Here is a 21,816-nt window from a genome sequence, read left to right as displayed (position 1 = left end):
ACACGGGTTCATGCCCCGGTCCGGGAAGATCCCACATGCCGCGGAGCGGCTGGGCCCGTGAGCCATGGCCCCCGGGGCCTGCGCGTCCGGAGCCTGTGCTCCGCAACGGGAGGCCGGGGTACCGAAAAAAAAAAAAAAAAAAAGTATAGGCACCAGACAATTTCCTAATAGAACGTTACCGATACTAAATAATATGCAGATGTTTAAATAGGACCAAGGAATTTCGAACATTTGCTTTCGAACAGATAATTGGGAATATCCATCAGATAATTGGAATTCCTTGCTCTTACGCATCTTGTAGACCTCAGTTCAAATGTCCCTTCCATGGAGGAGTCTTCCTTGATCATACCTCTGTCTCTCAAGTCCTCTGACATATGCTCTCAAAGCAATGTAGACACTTCCCTAACTGCCCTTATTTACATTTGTAATTATACATTATTTCCATAGGTGGTTGTTTAAAGTGCATCTTCTATTTAAGATGTGGTCTCTGTGAAGGCAAGGAGCATGTCTGGTAGGGACTCAAGAAGTATCTGTTGAATTAGCAGATAATCTCATTAGGCAGTATTTAGTGGGCCTATATATTACCGTCCAGGCACAGTTATGAGCATCCTACCTGATCAGTGCATCTTTTCTTCACCACAATCTTTTGAGGTGGGTGCTCTGATTAACTCTCACTTCTCAGACGTGCAGGCTCAGGTTACTTTCAGTCACTTGCTGAAAGTACCACAATGAGTAAATAAGGGATTGAGACTTGAATCTGGACAGTCTTATTTCAGAGTCATCACACTTAAGATTGATGGTACACTAGGACCCATTATATGTCCCCTTGAAAGAGTGAAATCCCCTCTTGTTTTGAGGAGAAGACATTTAGGAAATATGTACATGCACCATGGAAGTGAAGGAGCAGTGACAAGAACAAGGGCAGGGGCAGTGGCAGGTCAGAGATCATGGCCTGAGCACAGAGAGAAGGATGAAGGAGGCAGCCCTGGGCCTTTGTAATGGTGGGGTCAGAGGGGACACCCGCCTCTCATCCCCGAGGAAAGGAAGTGGGAAAGTAGAGAGGAGGCCCCTAGGTCTATACAGCATTCTATTCAGTAGGTACCAAGATAAACAACTTGAGGGATCTTATCTTTTCCCTCTGGACTGTTCTTTCTAACTTTGGTGTGACTGCATTTTAGGAAGAGCCACTTTATGAAATGAGAGGTTAGATTTTAAAGTAAACCACCACAAATATCCAAACTCTCTACTTCTCAGCTGTAGGAACTCTCACGGTAAGCATTCACCTTTATTTGGGCTGAGGTAACAGGGGGCTCTGAAGCCAGGCTCCTTGGGTTAAAAACATACCAAGTTAAAGGCAAGGTCACAAAGCTTTGTAATCTTGGACAAGATACTTAACCTTTCTGAGCCTCAGTTTTCTCCACTGTAAAAAAGGTAAAACAATATCTGTCTTATTGGGTTGTTGTGAGGATTAAATGAGATAACTCATATAAAGCACCTAAAACAATGCCCTATTTGAAAAATTCAAGGAATAGTAACTTTAATTACTATGAAAGTAAGCAGGGGAAGGAACTGAACTTGTGTGAGATCATGATCAGGAGAAGCTGGGGATGGTAAACCAGTTCCCAACTTAAACAGCCTTGGAAGTGGTGACAGAGGTGGCACACAGCAGCTGCTCCATGACTCTTTACGTAAAGACACATGAATGCATCGATACAGTTGGGCTTCTCTTTGCTACGGCCTGTTGGCAGGGAGCTTCCTGTGTGAATCTTCTAGTTTCAGTCACCCAGGAAAGTATCTAAAAGCTGAGACCTCACTATTCACAGACTGAGAAAAACTTTGAATAATATTTCCTCCTAACACTTAATCTGGAGACCTTGTTTGGTTCTTTACTCTTATAGTAGGAAGAGGCAAGGGGTAACTCAAATGTTCCATTTTTTAATTTGCCAATAGGATCAGTCAAAGTTGGGAAAGGGAGAGCTTTGCACCCATCAGCACAACTAAGTTTTCAGATTTATTTTCAGCTTCATGTATTTATGGGAAATAAATCTCTTTTTATCTCAATTAAATGCATCTACAAAGACAGTTTCATTATGATAATAATAATAACATGAAATTACATTTTGGAGATCATCTTTGTACACTGTGTTTTAAATTCCACTGTAGATAAGAACATCTATATTAATTAATTAACTCCTAAAGACATGAGTTTTGGGATCAGCTTTGAATTCCAGCTTCTCTTAGCTGAGCCTCAGTTCCCCTCATCTTTAAAATGAAGCTACATCATATGAAAGTTTGTTTAAAGATTGCAGTAAGATATTTAAGGAGCTGACCATCATGTCTGGCATACAATCAGGTGTGTAATCAAAGATAACCACTGCTATGATACTTACAACTTTAAACTTCCACAAGTGGGAGAGGAGGTATAAATTCATGGAATTACATAGGCAGGTAAAGCTAACTCTTTATATTTTCCCATTATCCCCTTGCTGTGGATATAACGGTTGAATCTATCCTACCCCTGGTAACAAGAGTAGAGACTGTTCTGTTCCAGGTGTGGGCCTGATTGCTCTAAGCCACTCTTGGTATTTCCCCTCCCATTGCCAGGGCTTGGTTCAGGAATGGGAGGTCTAAGTCAACTGACCTAATGAAAAAAAAAAAGGAAAGGTTTGTTGGAGGCTTTGGATTAAAAAAGAAAATCCCCATCTCCCCTTCTGGATATGAATGAGGAAACAAGGAGCCTTGTTGTTCCTGGCAGCCTAGGACGAGAAGATATCTTAGACAAGATTTTGGCTGGATGGCTTGACCCCTCTCTCTCTCTCTCTCTCTCTCTCTCTCCCCTTCTCCCTGCCTTTTCTCCCTTCCCTCCCTCCCTCCTCCATGCCTCTATGCATCCTTTGCACAAGCTGGATACATTAAAGTGGGTAGAAAATCAAAAAGGCCTCATTAATAAAATTCACAATAGTAATTTTTAATCATTCCGAATAAAATACAACCTAGGACAAAGGTAAGTGCATGTATTATACATATATGTATAATATATATATATATATATATATATATATATATATATTTCTACTTTTCCAAAATTGGCAACCTATAGAAAAGTTTACTGTTATCCTACAGCAATTTTAATAAAAATGCCCTCTATTTATTTAAGTCACTTATGTTTTGTCAAATGACTTTCATATCTTTTATCTCACTGCCTTCCACAACATCAGAATAAACCTGAAAGATGAAGCAAGCACTTCCTCGTATCATGGATAACAAAACTAAGGCCCAGAGAAATTCTTTTCCCAAAGTTGCAAAACTTTTCAGAAGTTAAGCCAGGCTGAGTGTCCTGGCTTCTTGAATCCAAATTGGACTCCGTGGCCGATTCTGCCAATTATAGAACTGAGGAACGACATTTTAAAACAGCTTCACATGCAATCTGCAATGAAAATGTGCAGCTCAGAGAGAGAAACCTAGGTTTACATTCCAGCTTAAGTTAGTCCCAGCTCTTCCACTAACTGCTAATATTACCCTGAGCAAGTCACTGACATTTCTGGGTTTCAGCTTCTGCATATAAAAATGAGACTTCACAAGAAAAAAATGTAGCTGTGTAGGGTGACAGATATTAACTGGACTTATGGTGGTGATCATTTTTCAGTATATGCAAGTATCGAATCATTGCACTGTACACCTGAAACTAATATAATGTTATGCCAAGTATATCTCAATAAAAACAAAGGACAAAAAAACAAAAACTCAGGAAATCAAAAATGTTGTAAAAATGCAACTGCAAGTAAAAGGAAGTGCCAATAAGAAAACGAAAGAAATTTTTGAAGTGAGGTTTCCTACTCTTAAGCCTGTGATAGGCTCGGAGAATTGACCTGCTGGTCCCAGAGCCAACTACAGAATCTTTAGTCTAGTTCTCAAGACAGCAATCATTAGCTGTGCAAGTCTGTATTCAAGGTGTAACTCATTTGCCTTCCCTGGGTGAGGTCCTTGCTATTCAGTGTGGTCCAGAGATCAGCAGCTTTGGCATCAGCAGAAATTTGTTAGAAATGTAGAATCCGAAGCCTCACCCTAGACTTACTAAGTAAGAACCTGCCCTTTAACAAGATGCATAGGTAGCTTTTATGCACATTGAAGATTGAGAAGCACTGGGTTAGATCATGTCTTAGATCCCCTTAAAGTTCTAAATGTCAAAGACTGTAGGATTTTCAAAAATAATAATAATTTTTCCAGGAAGCTTGGGTAGCTCTCCAAGTGTGTTAAATGAAGTCTTCATCCTCCGTACAGTAAAGGGGTGCAGGAGGTAACTGGTAATGTTTTTTGAGCTCCCTTTCAGAATGTTCAATTAATCACAACCAAGGTGCTGACTTAACCCTCAAGGGGAGACTGGGCTGGAGAGGAACATGACAACCGCCTCAGCTAGGCAACCCTTGTACAGCTGTGGTCTGATGGCTTCCGTGCATTTAGCTAATTACATGGTGAATTACCCCAGTGAGAATCTGCCAAATGCACCATCCATCCTCACAACCCAACTCTTGTTAGGAGAACTGCTGTTAATATGACACCACCTTGTCAAACATCTCTCTATTCCATTTTAACACCACATGACCCTCGGCTCTGAGATCTGCAGATGATGGTGGACAATGAAAGTGACTGAACATCACAAAACATAGGCTGCAGGCTGAGTTGAGAAATGAAGAAAATTATGAGTTTGAGAAAATAGGGAAGAACATCAAGCCCAGCTGCCAATCTGGACGTTTCACTAAAAACTAAAATCTTAGCTGGATTCCAGGTCAACTATTGAAAACTCTCAAAAAAAAAAAAAAAAAAAAAAAAAAAAGAGAGAGACGTGGGTTCAAATCCCAGATTTGCTACTTATGAGCTGTGTGGCTGAATATGTTACTTCTCTCTGGGCCTCAGCTTTTGTCTTCAGTAGAATTTTAGAGGATTATAAGAGTACCTAGTATATAGCAAGCTTCAAACTTTCATGAGCATCAGAATCATCTGGGAAGCTGGCTACAACTTAAATTCTTAGGCCACCAGAATTTCTGATTTAGTAAATCTAGGGATGGGGATCTGTATTAGTGATTCCAATGTTGTAGTCTGTGGATGACCCCCTATGAGATGCTGCTATGGGACAGTGTATGGTAAGGGATAATTCAAGTAGAGCACTTGCAAACTCTTGATAAATGTCAGCTTTGAAAAGACATTATTAGTAGTTCAGATTTAGGAGTGCCTTGCTGTATGTTACACAGTGGGTAGGAGCAGGAAAAAAACGTTCCAATGGACCAGAATGGTTTCCTGTTTACTAACATTTCTCAGAATGCTTTGCTGGAACAATTAGTGAGATTGAAGAAGGGTGCTGGTCAAACTATCATGCATTGTCTAACCAAGGAATGAAAGGCACTGTTGCACAATGGGCAGGTTATTCTCAAGAACTGGGGTCTTTGTTATTAAACTGCTGTGTGTCCTTGGATTAGTCACTCCCCCTCTCTGGGTATCAGTTTCATCATTCATAAAATGAGAGAATCCTTTAATATTCTTTCAAGGGTTCAATTATTCTTGTTCAACCATAGCTGTGTACAACCTGCCTGGGAGAAACAACTCCTTACTCCCTTTTTTGAGATGGAATGCACCTTTCACTCTGTGAAGCTTTTCCTGAATGTGCATCTGAAGGTGACATCTCCCTCCTCTGAAACTTAGTAGCATGTATCATCTGTGCCATATTCTATTCATTCTGAAGAATATTACAGGGGCAGTGGACTCTTCCAGCAGACTAACAGAGAACAGGGCTTCTGAATTTAGATACAATCTTAAGAACCTAGAAATGTCAGAGTTATGTGCTTGTGATCCCTTTCATGGTCGACATCAACATCAGAGTTTCCGCTCATCTAATGCTTACTACCGGCCAAGTACTTTACACATACTTCCTCCTGCAATCCTTAAAACCATCTTTTGAGGGTAGAACTGCAAGCCCCATTTTACAAATGAGGAAACTGAGGCTCAGAGAGCTTTCCCATGCTCACAGAGCTAATAAGTGACAGTCCTGGGGCTTGAACTCAGAACTGTCTCAAATCCAAAATCAAACATAAGTGTTTAAGCTAGGTGTGCCTGTGCTCTTAACCATTAGGCTACTCTCCATGAGCAATACTTTGCTGAATGATCAGCACATTTGTGATGATCCTTCCAAATCTGTGTTCCTTGTGAGAAACTGAATGTTATCTTGCAGCTGCCTACAATGAGGGGAGCAAAGTGTAGCTGAAAGCCATGGCTTTGACTTCAAGGGGGCCAACATCTGAAACTGCTGAACTAAAAAAATCCACTGGTCCTGGGCCGAGGAAATTTGCAATGCTCTAAAGCAGTATTCACTGTCGAGGACTTCTTGCTGCAGTGCATTCTCATGGGTTAGCAGGCTTGCCCTGCACAACTCAGAGGTGCTTCCCTCCCTGTAAGCAGTCACTGCAGGTATCCTGTGACTCAGTGGAGAAAGCCAGCTATGGTGCCCTTGAAGCCAGTGCAGCTTCCAGAGACTTTCTGCAGCAGAAGCTAGCAGAAATGTTGAGAGGCAAAGAGACAGCTGGTTTATTGCTGGGGGAGTTTTCAAAATTATGTCAGCGTCCATTTTGGTTATGTTTGCTAGGTGCCCTTTGCCAAAATTAAACAGGCATCAAGCAATCCTGCAAACCTCTTTTCAGCAGAGGCCATAAAAAAATTCCTAATTTCTTTAGGAACAGAGGGTTGATGGAGGTACTGTACTTGTTTTTTTTTTAACAAAATAATTTAATATTAATAGAGAGACGGTTATTAAAAATTTAATGCCAGTCCTTGATAGCCCAAGCTGACCATGGAACATTTGTTTCTTTTTCTTTCTTTACATTTCTCAACAATTCATAATCTTTCCAAAGTTTTTTCAGTAATAATTGTGTTCATGATACTAGGATTGTCACTTTATTTCCTAGAATCTGAGATTTTTATCAACTACAAAATACACCACCATTTATTGACAGGTATTTATTAAGGAGAAAATAAATTAAGTGCTTATAGTATATTTAAATATCATACTAACTTCATGTGCTTTAATAAGTGAATATTTGCCCTAAAAATTGAAAACTAGGTGGAAGCGCAAGCTCAGCTTCCCGAGGCACCCCTTTCCCCTTCACGAGTAGAAAGTGGGTACAGAATGTCACCAACCTTTGCCTGATTTCATCAAACAAGCCTTCTGACAGGTCTCCCACCCTCTAGCTTTCTCCTGGCTTCAGGCCCTCTTCTCCAGGATGACCCAGGGCCTTGGTGCTCTGGCCAGGTGTCAGGCCTGAGCCTCTGAGGTGAGAGAGCCAAGTTCAGGACATTGGTCCACCAGGGACCTCCCGGCCCCTCATAATATCAGTGAGAGCTCTCCCAGAGATCTCTATCTCAACGCTAAGACACAGCTCTACTCAACGACCAGCAAGCTCCAGTGCTGGACACCCCATGCCAAACAAAAACTAGCAAGACAGGAACACAACCACACCCATTAGCAGAGAGGCTGCCTAAAATCATAATAAAGTCACAGACACCCCAAAACACACCACAGGAGGCAGTCCTGCTCACCAGAAAGACAAGATTCAGCCTCATCCATCAGAACACAGGCACCAGTCACCTACACGAGGAAGCCTACACAATCCACTGAACCAAATTTACCCACCGGGGGCAGACACCAAAAACAACGGGACCTAACAACCTGCAGCCTGCAAAAAGGAAACCCCAAACACAGTAAGTTAAGCAAAATGAGAAAACAGAGAAATACACAGCAGATGAAGGAGCAAAGTAAAAATCCACCAGAACAAACAAATGAAGAGGAAATAGGCAGTCTATCTGAAAAAGAATTCAGAGTAATTATAGTGAAGATAATCCAAAATCGTGGAAATAGAATGGAAAAAATATAAGAAACTTTTAACAAGGACCTAGAAGAACTACAGAGCAAACAAACAATGATGAACAACATAATATATGAAATTAAAAAAACTCTAGAAGGAATCAATAACAGAATAACTGAGGCAGAAGAATGGATAAGTGACCTGGAAGATAAAATAGTGCAAATAACTATGGCAGAGGAGAATACAGAAAAAAGAATGAAAAGAATTCAGGACAGTCTCAGAGACTTCTGGGACAATATTAAACACACCAACATTTGAATTGTAGGGGTCCCAGAAAAGGAAAAGAAAAAGAAAGGAAGGAGAAAATATTTGAAGAGATTGTAGTTGAAAACTTCCCTAATATGGGAAAGGAAACAGTCAATAGAGTCCAGGAAGCACAGAGAGTCCCATACAGGATAAAACCAAGAAGAAACATGCCAAGACACACATTATCAATCAAAAATTAAATACAAGGAAAAAATATTAAAAGCAGCAAAGGAAAAGCAACTAATAACATACACGGGAATCCCCATAAGGTTAACAGCTGATCTTTCGGCAGAAATTCTGCAAGCCAGAAGGGAGTGGCAGGACATATTTAAAGTGATGAAAGGGAAAAACCTACAACCAAGATTACTCTACCTGGCAAGGATCTCATTCAGATTTGACGGAGAAATTAAAACCTTTACAGACAAGCAACAGCTAAGAGAATTCAGCACCACCAAACGAGCTTTACAACAAACGCTAAAGGAACTTCTCTAGGCAGGAAACACAGGAGAAGGAAAAGGCCTACAATAACAAACCGAAAACAATTAAGAAAATGGTAATAGGAACACACATATTGATAACTACCTTAAATGTAAATGGATTAAATGCTCCAACCAAAAGACATAGACTGGCTGAATGGATACAACAACAAGACCCATATATATGCTGTCTACAAGAGACCCACTTCAGACCTAGGGACACGTACAGACTGAAAGTGAGGGGATGGAAAAAGATATTCCATGCAAAGGGAAATCAAAAGAAAGCTGGAGTAGCAATTCTCACATCAGACAAAATAGACTTCAAAATAAAGACTATTACAGAAGGCAAAGAAGTACACTACATAATGATCAAGGGATCAAACCAAGAAGAGGATATAACATTTGTATTTATGCATCAAACACAGGAGCACCTCAATACATAAGGCAAATGCGAACAGCCATAAAAGGGGAAATCGACAGTAACACCCAACTTTCACCAATGGACAGATCATCCAAAATGAAAATAAATAGAGAAACACAAGCTTTAAATGACACTTTAAACAAGATGGACTTAATTGACATTTATAGGACATTCCATCCAAAAACAACAGAATACACTTTCTTCCCAAGTGATCATGGAACATTCTCCAGGATAGATTATATCATGGGTCACAAATCAAGCCTTGGTAAATTTAAGAAAACTGAAATCATATCAAGTATCTTTGCTGACCACAGCGCTACTAGATTAGATATCAATTACAGGAAAAAAACTGTAAAAAATACAAACATATGGAGGTTAAACAACAGACTACTAAATAACCAAGAGATCACTGAAGAAATAAAAGAGGAAATCAAAAAATACCTAGAAACAAATGACAATGAAAACACGATGACCCAAAACCTATGGGATGCATCAAAAGCAGTTCTAAGAGGGAAGTTTATAGCAATACAATCCAACCTCAAGAAACAAGAAACATCTCAAAAACACAACCTAACCTTACACTTAAAGCAATTAGAGAAAGAAGAACAAAACAACCCCCAAAGTTAGAAGAAGGAAAGAAATCATAAAGATCGGATCAAAAATAAATGAAAACGAATGAAGGAAATGATAGCAAAGATCAATAAAACTAAAAGCTGGTTCTTTGAGAAAATAAACAAAATTGATAAACCATTAGCCAGACTCATCAAGAAAAAAAGGGAAAAGACTCAAATCAATAGAGTAAGAAAAGAAAAAGAAGAAGTAACTACTGACACTGGAGAAATACAAAGAATCCTAAGAGACTACTACAAGCAACTCTATGCCAATAAAATGGAAAACCTGGAAGAAACAGACAAATTCTTAGAAAAGCACAACCTTCTGAGACTGAACCAGGAAGAAATAGAAAATATAACAATACAATCAGAAGCACTGAAATTGAAAATGTGATTAAAAATCTTCCAAAAACTAACGCACAGGACTAGAAGGCTTCACAGGCGAATTCTATCATACATTTAGAGAAGAGCTAACACCCATCGTTCTCAAAATCTTCCAAAATATTGCAGAGGGAGGAACACTGCCAAACTCATTCTATGAGGCCACCATCGCCCTGATACCAAAACTAGATAAAGATGACACAAAAAAGAAAACTACAGGCTAATATCACGGATGGACACAGATGATAAAATCCTCAAGAAAATACAAGGAAACAGAATCCACCAGCACATTAAAAGGATCATACATCAGACTTCCCTGGTGGCGCAGTGGTTGATAGTCCACCTGCCGATGCAGGGGATACGGGTTCATGCCCTGGTCCAGGAAGATCCCACATGCCATGGAGTGGCTCAGCCCTTGAGCCATGGCCTCTGAGCCTGCGTGTCCAGGGCCTGTGCTCCACAATGGGAGAGGCCACAACAGTGAGAGGCCCGCATACAGCAAAAAAAGGATCATACATCATGATCATGTGGGGGTTATCCCAGGAATGCAAGGATTCTTCAATATACACAAATCAATGAAATAAACCATATTAACAAACTGAAGAATAAAAACTATAAGATAATCTCAATAGATGCAGAAAAAGCTTCAGCAAAATTCAACACCCATTTATGATAAAAACCCTCCAGAAAGTAGACATAGAGGGAACTTATGTCAACATCATAAAGGCCATATATGACAAATCCACAGCAAACATCATTCTCAATGGTGAAAAACTGAAACCATTTCCACTAAGATCAGGATCAAGACAAGGCTTCCCACTCTCATCACTCGTATTCAACATAGTTTTGGAAGTTTTAGCAACAGCAATCAGAGAAGAAAAAGAAATAAAAGGAATACAAATTGGAAAAGAAGAAGTAAAACTGTCACTGTTTGCAGATGACATGAAACTATACATAGAGAATCCTAAAGATGCTACCAGAAAACTATTAGAGCTAATCAATGAATTTTGTAAGGTAGCAGGATACAAAATTAATGCACAGAAATCTCTTGCATTCCTATACACTAATGATGAAAAATCTGAAAGAGAAATTAAGGAAACACTGCCATTTACCACTGCAACAAAAATAATATTATCTAGGAATAAACCTACCTAAGGAGACAAAAGACCTGTATGCAGAAAACTATAAGACACTGATGAAAGAAATTAAAGATGATACCAATAGATGGAGAGATATACCATGTTCTTGGATTGGAAGAATCAACATTGTGAAAATGACTCTAGTACCCAAAGCAATCTACAGATTCAATGCAACCCCTATCAAACTACCACTGGCATTTTTCACAGAACTAGAACAAAAAATTTCACAATTTGTATGGAAACACAGAAGGCCCTGAAGAGCCAAATCAATATTAAGAAAGAAAAACCAAGCTGGAAGAATCAGGCTTCCTGACTTCAGACTATACTACAAAGCTACAGTAATCAAGACAGTATGGTACTACCAAGAAAAACCCAAAATATACATCAATGGAACAGAATAGAAAGCCCAGAGACAAACCCATGCACATATGGTCACCTTATCTTTGATAAACGAGGCAAGAATATACAATGGAGAAAAGACAGCCTCTTCAATATACAATGGAGAAAAGACAGCCTCTTCAATAAGTGGTGCTGGGAAAACTGAACAATCTACATATAAAAGAATGAAATTTAGAACATTCTTTAACACCATACACAAAAATAAACTCAAAATGGATTAAAGACCTAAATGTAAGACCAGACACTATAAAACTCTTAGAGGAAAACATAGGCAGAACACTCTATGACATACATCACACCAAGATCCTTTTTGACCCACCTCCTAGAGAAATGGAAATAAAAACAAAAATAAACAAATGGGACCTAATGAAACTTAAAAGCTTTTGCACAGCAAAGGAAACCATAAACAAGACAAAAAGACAACCCTCAGAATGGGAAAAAAACATTTGCAAATGAAGCAAGTGACAAAGGATTAATCTCCAAAATATACAAGCAGCTCATGGAGCTCAATATCAAAAAAAGAAACAACCCAATCCAAACATGGGGAGAAGACTTACATAGATATTTCTCCAAAGAAGATACACAGATTGCCAACAAACAGATGAAAAGCTGCTCATCATCATTAATCATTAGAGAAATGCAAATCAAAACTACAATGAGGTATCACCTCACACTGGTTAGATGGGATATTATCAAAAATTGTACAAACAATAAATGCTGGAGATGGTGTGGAGAAAAGGAAACCCTCTTGCACTCTTGGTGAGAATGTCAACTGATACAGCCACTATGGAAAACAGTATGGAGGTTCCTTAAAAAACTAAAAATAGAACTACCATATGACCCAGCAATCCCACTACTGGGCATATACCCTGAGAAAACCATAATTCAACAAGAGTCATGTACCACAATGTTCATTGCAGCTCTATTTACAATAGCCAGTACATGGAAGCAACCTAAGTGTCCATCTACAGATGAATGGATAAAGAAGATGTGGCACATATATACAATGGAATATTACTCAGCCATAAAAAGAAACGAAACTGAGTTATTTGTAGTGAGGTGGATGGACCTAGAGTCTGTCATACAGAGTGAAGTAAGTCAGAAAGAGAAAAACAAATACTGTATGCTAACACATATATAGAGAGAATTAAAAAAAAAAGGTTCTGAAGAACTTAGGGGAAGGACAGGAATAAAGATTCAGATGTATAGAACAGATCTGAAGACACAGGAAGGGGTAAGGGTAAGATGGGACGAAGTGAAAGAGTGGCACGGACATATATACACTACCAAATGTAAAACAGATAGCTAGTGGGAAGTAGCCGCATAGCATAGGGAGATCAGCTCAGTGCTTTATGACTACTTAGAGGGGTGGGATAGGGAGGGTGGGAGGGAGATGCAGGAAAGAGGGGATATGGGGATATATTTAAATGTATAGCTGATTCCCTTTGTGGTACAGCAGAAAGTAACACACCATTATAAAGCAATTATACTCCAATAAAGATGTTAATTAAAAAAACTGAAAACTAGTGCATATTGCTCCTGAAGGGCTATTAATAATTCACTGCAGAGTGGGTTTGATTTCCAGTCCTGATATAACAACATAGTAATATATGTTAGGGGTGCTCTATTTCAGATTCTACAGTGAGACTGAGTACCCAAAGAGAAAAAGCATTACTGTGTGCTCTGAAAAACTGTAGTATTACATATGAACTTTTTTTGCTTGAATTTTTTTAAATTTTTTTTGCGGTACGCGGGCCTCTCACTGTTGTGGCCTCTCCCGCTGCAGAGCACAGGCTCTGGACGTGCAGGCTCAGCAGCATGGCTCACGGGCCTAGCCACTCCACAGCATGTGGGATCTTCCCAGAGCAGGGCATGAACCTGTGTCCCCTGCATCGGCAGGCAGACTCTCAACCACTGCGCCACCAGGGAAGCCGTGTTTGAATATTTGAATGTTATTTATTTTTTTATACAGCAGGTTCTTGTTATTCATTTTATACATATTAGTGTATATATGTCAATCCCAATCTCCCAATTCATCACACCACCACCACCACCACCACCACCCCTGCACTGCTCTCCCTGCTTGTTGTCCATACTTTTGTCCTTTACATCTGTGTCTCATTTTCTGCCCTGCAAACTGGTTCATCCATACCATTTTTCTAGGTTCCAAATATATGCATTAATACATGATATTTGTTTTTCTCTTTCTGAGTTACTTCACTCTGTATGACAGTCTCTAGATTCATCCACTTCTGTACAAATGACACAATTTCGTTCCTTTTTATGACTGATTAACATTCCATTGTATATATGTACCACATCTTCTTGATCCATTCGTCTGTCGATGGGCATTTAGGTTGCTTCTATGACCTGCCTATCGTAAATAGTGCTTCAGTGCACATTGGGGTGCATGTGTCTTTTTGAATTATGGTTTTCACTGGGTATATGCCTAGTAGTGGAATTGCTGGGTCATATGGTAATTCTATTTTTAGTTTCATAAGGAACCTCCATACTGTTCTCCATAGTGGCTGTATCAATTTCCATTCACAGCAACAGTGCAAGAGAGTTCCCTTTTCTCCACACCCTCTCCATCATTTGTTGTTTGTAGATTTTTTGATGATGCCCATTCTAACTGGTGTGAGGTGATACCTCATTGTAGTTTTGATTTGCATTTCTCTAATAAGTAGTGATGTTGAGCAGCTTTTCATGTGCTTCTTGGCCATCTATATGTCTTCTTTGGAGAAATGTCTATTTAGGTCTTCGGCCCATTTTTGGATTGGGTTGTTTGTTTCTTTAATATTGAGCTGCATGAGCTGTTTATATATTTTGGAGATTAATCCTTTCTCTGTTGATTCATTTGCAAATATTTTCTCCCATTTTGAGGGTTGTCTTTTCGTCTTGTGTGTAGTTTCCTTTGCTGTGCAAAAGCTTTTAAGTTTCATTAGGTCCCATTTGTTTATTTTTGTTTTTATTTCCATTACTCTAGGAGGTGGATCAAAAAAGATCTTACTGTGATTTATGTCAAAGGGTGTTCTTCCTATGTTTTCCTCTACGAGTTTTATAGTGTCTGGTCATACATCTAGGTCTCTAATCCATTTTGAGTTTATTTTTGTGTATGGTGTTAGGGAGTGTTCTAATTTCATTCTTTTACATGTAGCTGTCCAGTTTTCCCAGCACGACTTACTGAAGAGAATGTCCTTTCTCCATTGTATACCCTTGCCCCCTTTGTCATAGTTTAGTTGACCATAAGTGCATGGGTTTATCTCTGGGTTTTCTATCCTGTGCCATTGACCTATATTTCTGGTTTTGTGCCAGTACCACATTTTCTTGATTACTGTACCTCTGTAGTATAGTCTGAGGTCAGGGAGTCCGATTACTCCAGCTCCATTTTTTTCCCTCAAGACTGCTTTGGCTATTTGGGGTCTTTTGTATTTCCATACAAATTTTACGATTTTTTTTCTACTTCTGTGAAAACTGCCACTGGTAGTGTGATAAGGATTGCATTGAATCCATAGATTGCTTTCGTTAGTATAGTACTTTTCACAATATTCATTCTTCCAATCCAAGAACATGGTATATCTCTCCACCTGATGGTATCACCTTTAAGTTCTTTCATCAGTGTCTTATACTTTTCTGCATACGGGTCTTTTGTCTCCCTAGGTAGGTTTATTCCTAGGTATTACATTCTTTTTGTTGCAATGGTAAATGAGAGTGTTTCCTTAATTTCTCTTTCACATTTTTCAACATTACTGTATAGGAAGGGAAGAGATTCTGTGCATTAATTTTGTATCCTGCAACTTTACCAAATTCACTGATTAGCTCTAGTAGTTTTCTGGTGGCATCTTTAGGATTCTCTGTATAGTATCATGTCATCTGGAAACAGTGACAGTTTTACTTCTTCTTTTCCAATTTGTATTCTTTCTATTTCTTTTTCTTCTCTGATTGCCATGGCTAGGACTTCCAAAACTATGTTGAATAATAGTGGCGAGAATGGACATCCTTGTCTTGTTCCTGATCTTAGAGGAAATGCTTTCAGTTTTTCACCATTGAGAATGATGTTTGCTGTGTGTTTGTCATATATGGCCTTTATTATGTTGAAGTAGTTTCCCTCTATGCCCACTTTCTGCAGAGCTTTTATCATAAATGAGTGTTGAATTTTGTCAAAAGCTTTTTTTTCTGCATCTATTGAGATGATCATATTTTTTTTTCCCTTCAATCTGTTAATATGGTGTATCACACTGATTTGCATATACTGAAGAATCCTTGCATCTCTGGGATAAATCCCACTTGATCATGGTGTAGAATCCTTTAAACATGCTGTTGGAATCTGTTTGCTAGTATTTTGTTGAGGATTTTTGCATCTATATTCATCAGTGATATTGGTCTCTAATTTTCTTTTTTTGTAGTATCATTGTCTGGTTTTGGTATTAGGGTGATAGTGGCCTCATAGAATGAGTTTGGGAGTGTTCCTCTGAAATTTTCTGGAAGAGTTTGAGAAGGATGGGTGTTAGCTCTTCACTAAATGTTTGATAGAATTCACCTGTGAAGCCATTTGGTCCTGGGCTTTTGTTTGTTGGAAGATTTTTAATCACAGTTTCAATTTCATTACTTGTGATTAGTCTGTTCATATTTTCTGTTTCTTCCTGGTTCAGTCTTAGAAGGTTATACCTTTTTAAGAATTTGTCCATTTCTTCCAGGTTGTCCATTTTATTGGCATAGAGTTGCTTGTAGTAGTCTCTTAGGATGCTTTGTATTTTTGTGGTGTTTGTTGTAACTTCTTTTTCATTTCTGATTTTGTTTTTAGTTCTCTCTCTCCTTTTCTTGATGAGTTTGGCTAATGGTTTATCAATTTTGTTTATCTTCCCAAAGAACCAGCTTTTAGTTTTATTGATCTTTGCTATTGTTTTCTTTGTTTCTATTTCATTTATTTCTGCTCTGATCTTTATGATTTCTTTCCCTCTGCTAACATTGGCTTTTGTTTGTTCTTCCTTCTCTTGTTCCTTTAGGTGTAAGGGTTGATTGTTTATTGGGGATTTTTCTTGTTTCTTGTAGTATGCTTGTATTGCTATAAACTTCCCTCTTAGAACTGCTTCTGCTGCATCCCATAGGTTTTGGATCGTCATGTTTTCATTGTCATTTTTCTCTAAGTGTTTTTGATTTCTTCTTTGATTTCTTCAGTTATCTCTTGGTTATTCAGTAAAGTATTGTTTAGCCTCCATGTGTTTGTGTTTTTTACATTTTTTTCCCTGTAATTGATTTCTAATCTCATAGCATTGTGGTTAGAAAAGATGCTTGATATGATTTCAATTTTCTTAAATTTGCTGAGGCTTGATTTGTGAGCCAAGATGTGATCAATCTTGAAGAATGCTCCATGCACACTTGAGAAGAAAGTGTAATCTGCTGTTTTTGGATGGAATGTACTATAAATATCAATTAAATCTATCTAGTCTATTGTATCATTTAAAGCTTGTGTTTCATTATTAATTTTTCGTTCGTATGATCTTGCATTGGTGTAAGTGAGGGGTTAATATCCCCCACTATTATTGTGTTACTGTTGATTTCCTTTTATAGCTGTTAGCAGTTGCCTTATGTATTGAGGTGCTGCTATGTTGGGTACATATATATTTATAATTGTTATATCTTCTCTGGTTGATTCTTTGGTCATTATGTAGTGTCCTTCCTTGTCTTTTGTAATCTTCTTTATTTTAAAGCGTATTTTGTCTGATATGAGTATTGCTACTCCATCTTTGTTTTGATTTCCATTTGCATGGAATATCTTTCTCGATCTCCTTACTTTCAGTCTGTGTCCCTAGGTCTGAAGTGGGTGTCTTGTAGACAGCATATATATGGGTCTTGTTTTTGTATCCATTCAGCAAGCCTGTGTCTTTTGGTTGGAGCAATTAATCCATTCACATTTAAGGTAATTATTGATATGTATGTTTTCATTACCATTTTCTTAATTGTTTTGGGTTTGGTTTTGTAAGTCTTTTTCTTCTCTCATGTTTCCCACTGAGAGAAATTCCTTTAGCATTTGTTGTAGAGCTGGTTTGGTAGTGCTGTATTCTCTGAGCTCTTGCTTGTCTGTTAAGCTTTTGATTTCTCCATTGAATCGGAATGGGATCCTTGCCAGGTAGAGTTATCTTGGTTGTAGGCTCTTTCCTTTCATCAATTTAAATATGTCCTGCCACTCCCTTCTGGCTTGTAGAGTTTCTGCTGAGAAATCAGCTGTTAACCTTATGGGAGTTCCCTTGTATGTTATTTGTTGTTTTTCCCTTGCTGCTTTCAGTAATTTGTCTTTAACTTCTGCCAATTTGATTACTATGTGTCTCTGCGTGTGTCTCTTTGGGTTTATACTGTATGGGACTCTGCACTTCCTGGACTTGGGTGGCTATTACCTATCCCATCTTAGGGAAGTTGTTGACTATAATCTCTTCAAATATTTTCTCAGGTCCCTTCTCTCTCTTCTCCTTGTGGTACCCCTATAATGTGAATGTTGTTAGGTTTAATGTTGTCCCAGAGGTCTCTTAGGCTGTCTTCATTTCTTTTCATTCTTTTTTCTTTATTCTGTTCCATGGCAATGAATTCCACCATTCTGTGTTCCACGTCACTTATCCATTCTTTTGCCTCAGTTATTCCGCTGTTGATTCCTTCTAGTGTATTTTTCATTTCAGTTATTGTATTGTTCATCTCTGTTTGTTTGTTCTTTAATTCTTCTAGGCCTTTGTTAAACATTTCTTGCATCTTCTCGATCTTTGCCTCCATTCTTTTTCCGACGTCCTGGATCATCTTCACTATCATTATTCTGAATTCCTTTTCTGGATGGTTGCCTATCTCTACTTTATTTAGTTGTTTTCCTGGGGTTTTATCTTGTTCCTTCATCTGGTGCATAGCCCTCTGCCTTTTCATCTTATCAATCTTTCTGTGAATAATGAACTTTTTATGCTGTTTATTAGTTTTGTTTAGTGGTGACTTGGGTATTCTGAGAGAATAAATTGTATTTCCAAAATTTATTTTTTTGTGTGTCATTCCCACCCTAGGCAAATGCCTAATTGAAGGGAGATGAGTCATAGTAAGTTTCTGCCTCCTTGCAGGACAGGAGATGTCCAGGTTCAATGAATGAGAAGGAACTCACAGAGAAACTCATCATGCAGTAACAAAGAACATGGCAGGAACACAGAACATGGCAGGAACACTTAAGGGGCTTTGGTCCTGGGAATTTTTTCACTGATGATGACTCACCAGGTGTCTGTTACATTTTCTCATCTATAAAATGGGGATTATAACTAACCTCTATGCTTCTGGTGATTTTTGAGATAATTAAATAAGGTATCACAGGAAGCACATTGAAAAAGTACAAATACTACACTGAGGCACAATATTATTATCATCTAATGGACCTGCCTGGTTCGTTATGTACTACTTACTTTAGATCTTACTAACTATTTAATTTGTATCTCAATTTATTCAATATAAGAAGTATGTCTTTTTAGATGAGTTATTTGTAGGATAGTAGTTGGTTATAAAGCACTTTTAGTTTTTCCTAATCCAGGAAATTGTTTTATCATATTTCTCTTTATCAATATTTTTGTTTTTCAAAGGGAAACTTGTTAAAGAAAATGGTTTTTAACCACAAGGTATGATATGTATTGCAAGTGTGTGTAAATTTTAAATTAGCAAGCAATTGCTTGTAATGGAAATAAATGATAGTAGGTTTAGTTGAAAGTAGGCTATGGGACTAATGACTTTTAGGCCAGAATGTTAGGTAAACATTCTAGAACAATATGATTTTAAGGATGTTAAGATCTTAGAGATCACATCCTTATTTTACAAGACAGCTTTACATCTCTGATATTACAAATACGGCTTCAGGGTCAGAGTTGAAAGTTGAATCCTGAGTCTCCTGAGGTTCAGTATACTGCACTATTAGAAAATTAATGGTTTTTGATGGGGAGCTTTATCTGTAGGAAGCTGTGAGTACTGTTGCTACAGGTACATGCAAGCTTGGAAAAAATATTCGAGGTCTCTTTGTCTAACTGAGTCAGTGGAATCTTGACTCTCTGGTGATGACATTGAGAAGAAAGCTGGACAGCATGGGCTTAGCTGGTTCCAGATCAGAGCAGTTACTGTGTAGTCCAGACCATTCTCTCCCTTTCTTTCTTTTTTTCCCTGTCTTTTCCTTTTTGCCAGCAATTATTATTAGACTATAATATAAGCAATAGTAATTAGAAATGAGGATGTGCTATTTATATGTAATTACCTTGGGTTATTCTGATTAAGAAATACATGAAGCATTGGGAAATTTAGGGATTGTGTGTGGTGTGTATGTGTATGGGTGTGGAAGGTATGGTAAGAGTATGTGTGTGTGTGAGAAAGAGAGAATGTAATAAAGGATCATAGGATCGTACTTGCAAATCAGATGGGAATATGTATACATACACACACATACATTTTCTTAAAATTTAAAAGTAACATATACTCATTGTAACAGTTTAAACACTACAGAAATTTATAAAGTGAAAAACAGAAGTATTACTACTATCCCATCCTCCAAATGTAGCCACTAGGGAAACAAATTTAGAAAACAAAATAATGCAAAAATCTTGTGTTATTGGTGTTGTGACTGGGAAAATATAAAGTTGACCATTATCTTGTACTACTAATAACATAGTACTCAGGATGGATCAAATGTAAAACATGAAACAATGAATTCAGTACAAAAAGAAAAAAATTTCAGAAAAATTTAGAAGACCACATGTCTAACCTAGAGTTTCAATAGGAATTTTTATCTATTCCAGAAGACCCAGAAATTATAAAAGTACAAATAATTAGACAATACAAAAATTAAAAACGGTATGGCATGAATGAGAGCTGGGGAAAAATAACTGCAATGCAACATACTAATAAATGGTTAATTATTTATTATGCTTAGAACTCTAGAAACTGAAAACAAAGAAAATGGATAAGAATAATCACAGGCAATTCATAGGGGAGCCAATTCGAAGAGCACATAAATATATGAAAAGTTACTCAGTTGTTTAACAAGTGTGAGAAATAGAAGTTAAAATAAGATAGACTCATAATAAATTGTAAAGAGCAATCAATAATCAATATTGCTGAAGGGAAAGTGAGAAAGAGGATATGTTCATATAGAAGCACAAAGAGACATAAGAGATTTATAAAAATTATTACAAAATATTGTTGTTTTGTTCCCCCAGGGAACAAAGTGAGATTCAGATGGGTTTTTACTTTCTATTTTTAAGTATTATGTAAATGAAAATAATCATGTGCTTTAAAAATGTAATCAGAAAGAAGATTAAAAAAATTTTCATTGTGGAAAGAGAAGGTTTACCTGGTATGAATGGTAAGAGAGAAAGAAAAGTATAAACATTAAACATTTTTACAAGGTCAAATATTAATTCTTTTCTGGAGTCTGGATTTTCTGCCTTGCTTTACCTTATATATGTTTATTAAAATGTTTATGCGTGATTTTCTGCCTTTTCCTCTTTAAAAAGAAAATTAGATCTTTGATGTATATAGAATTTAATCCAGAGGAAGGGGTGTGTTAGTTATGTGGTACTATATTTAAATATACCCAAATGGTCATCCAGTTGTCATTGCTATTTATGAGATAATTCACATGTTCCCAAGATACGAAATGATACTTTTATTAAGAACTTAATTTTATTATATTTCCAAGTCAGCTTCTACTCGCTTTATTTAGAGAGTGCTGATGTAGTCCTATACTACATTAATCACTGTGGTTTTATAATTTATTTAAACTTCTTGTAGAGTTATTCATTTCTTTCTATTTTTCATTTTCCTGACTTTTCCTATAATTTTTTCCTTTCAAAGAAACTTCAGAATTACTGTCTCAAATTTCTAAAACAAACCACTAAAAAAAGAAACTCCAAAATAAGGCCCACTGAGATTACACTAAACTCATAGAATAGTTTAGAAATAACCAATTCCTTTAAAATGTTATCTTTTTTTTTTAAATAAGTTTTTTTTTTTAAACAAAGATTGCTTTCATTAAAAACATTATTGGGGGCTTCCCTGGTGGCGCAGTGGTTGAGAGTCTGCCTGCCGATGCAGGGGACAAGGGTTCGTGCCCTGGTCCGGGAAGATCCCACATGCCGCGGAGCGGCTGGGCCCGTGAGCCATGGCCGCTGAGCCTGCACGTCCGGAGCCTGTGCTCCACAATGGGAGAGGCCACAACAGTGAGAGGCCCGCATA

The 21,816-nt window shown here is 37.8% G+C and overlaps 1 protein-coding gene across 3 annotated transcripts in view; it reads right to left on the bottom strand.

Annotated features, from left to right (window-relative positions):
- GABRB2 (gamma-aminobutyric acid type A receptor subunit beta2) overlaps positions 1–21,816 on the bottom strand; it is a 306,620-nt gene that overhangs the window by 17,740 nt on the left and 267,064 nt on the right. The window contains exon 9 of one of the 3 annotated variants that reach the window (XM_007464399.1): positions 752–757. The exons of the other annotated variants lie outside the window; for them this stretch is intronic. Within the exon in view, the coding sequence (XP_007464461.1) occupies positions 752–757 (6 nt within the window). The remainder of the gene's footprint in view (positions 1–751; positions 758–21,816) is intronic. 3 annotated transcript variants of the gene reach the window in all.

This window comes from Lipotes vexillifer, unplaced genomic scaffold (genome assembly GCF_000442215.2).
Source record: "Lipotes vexillifer unplaced genomic scaffold, Lipotes_vexillifer_v1.1 scaffold95, whole genome shotgun sequence".
Taxonomy (NCBI): Eukaryota; Metazoa; Chordata; class Mammalia; order Artiodactyla; family Lipotidae; genus Lipotes; species Lipotes vexillifer.
This window is presented reverse-complemented; position numbering and strand designations above follow the sequence as displayed.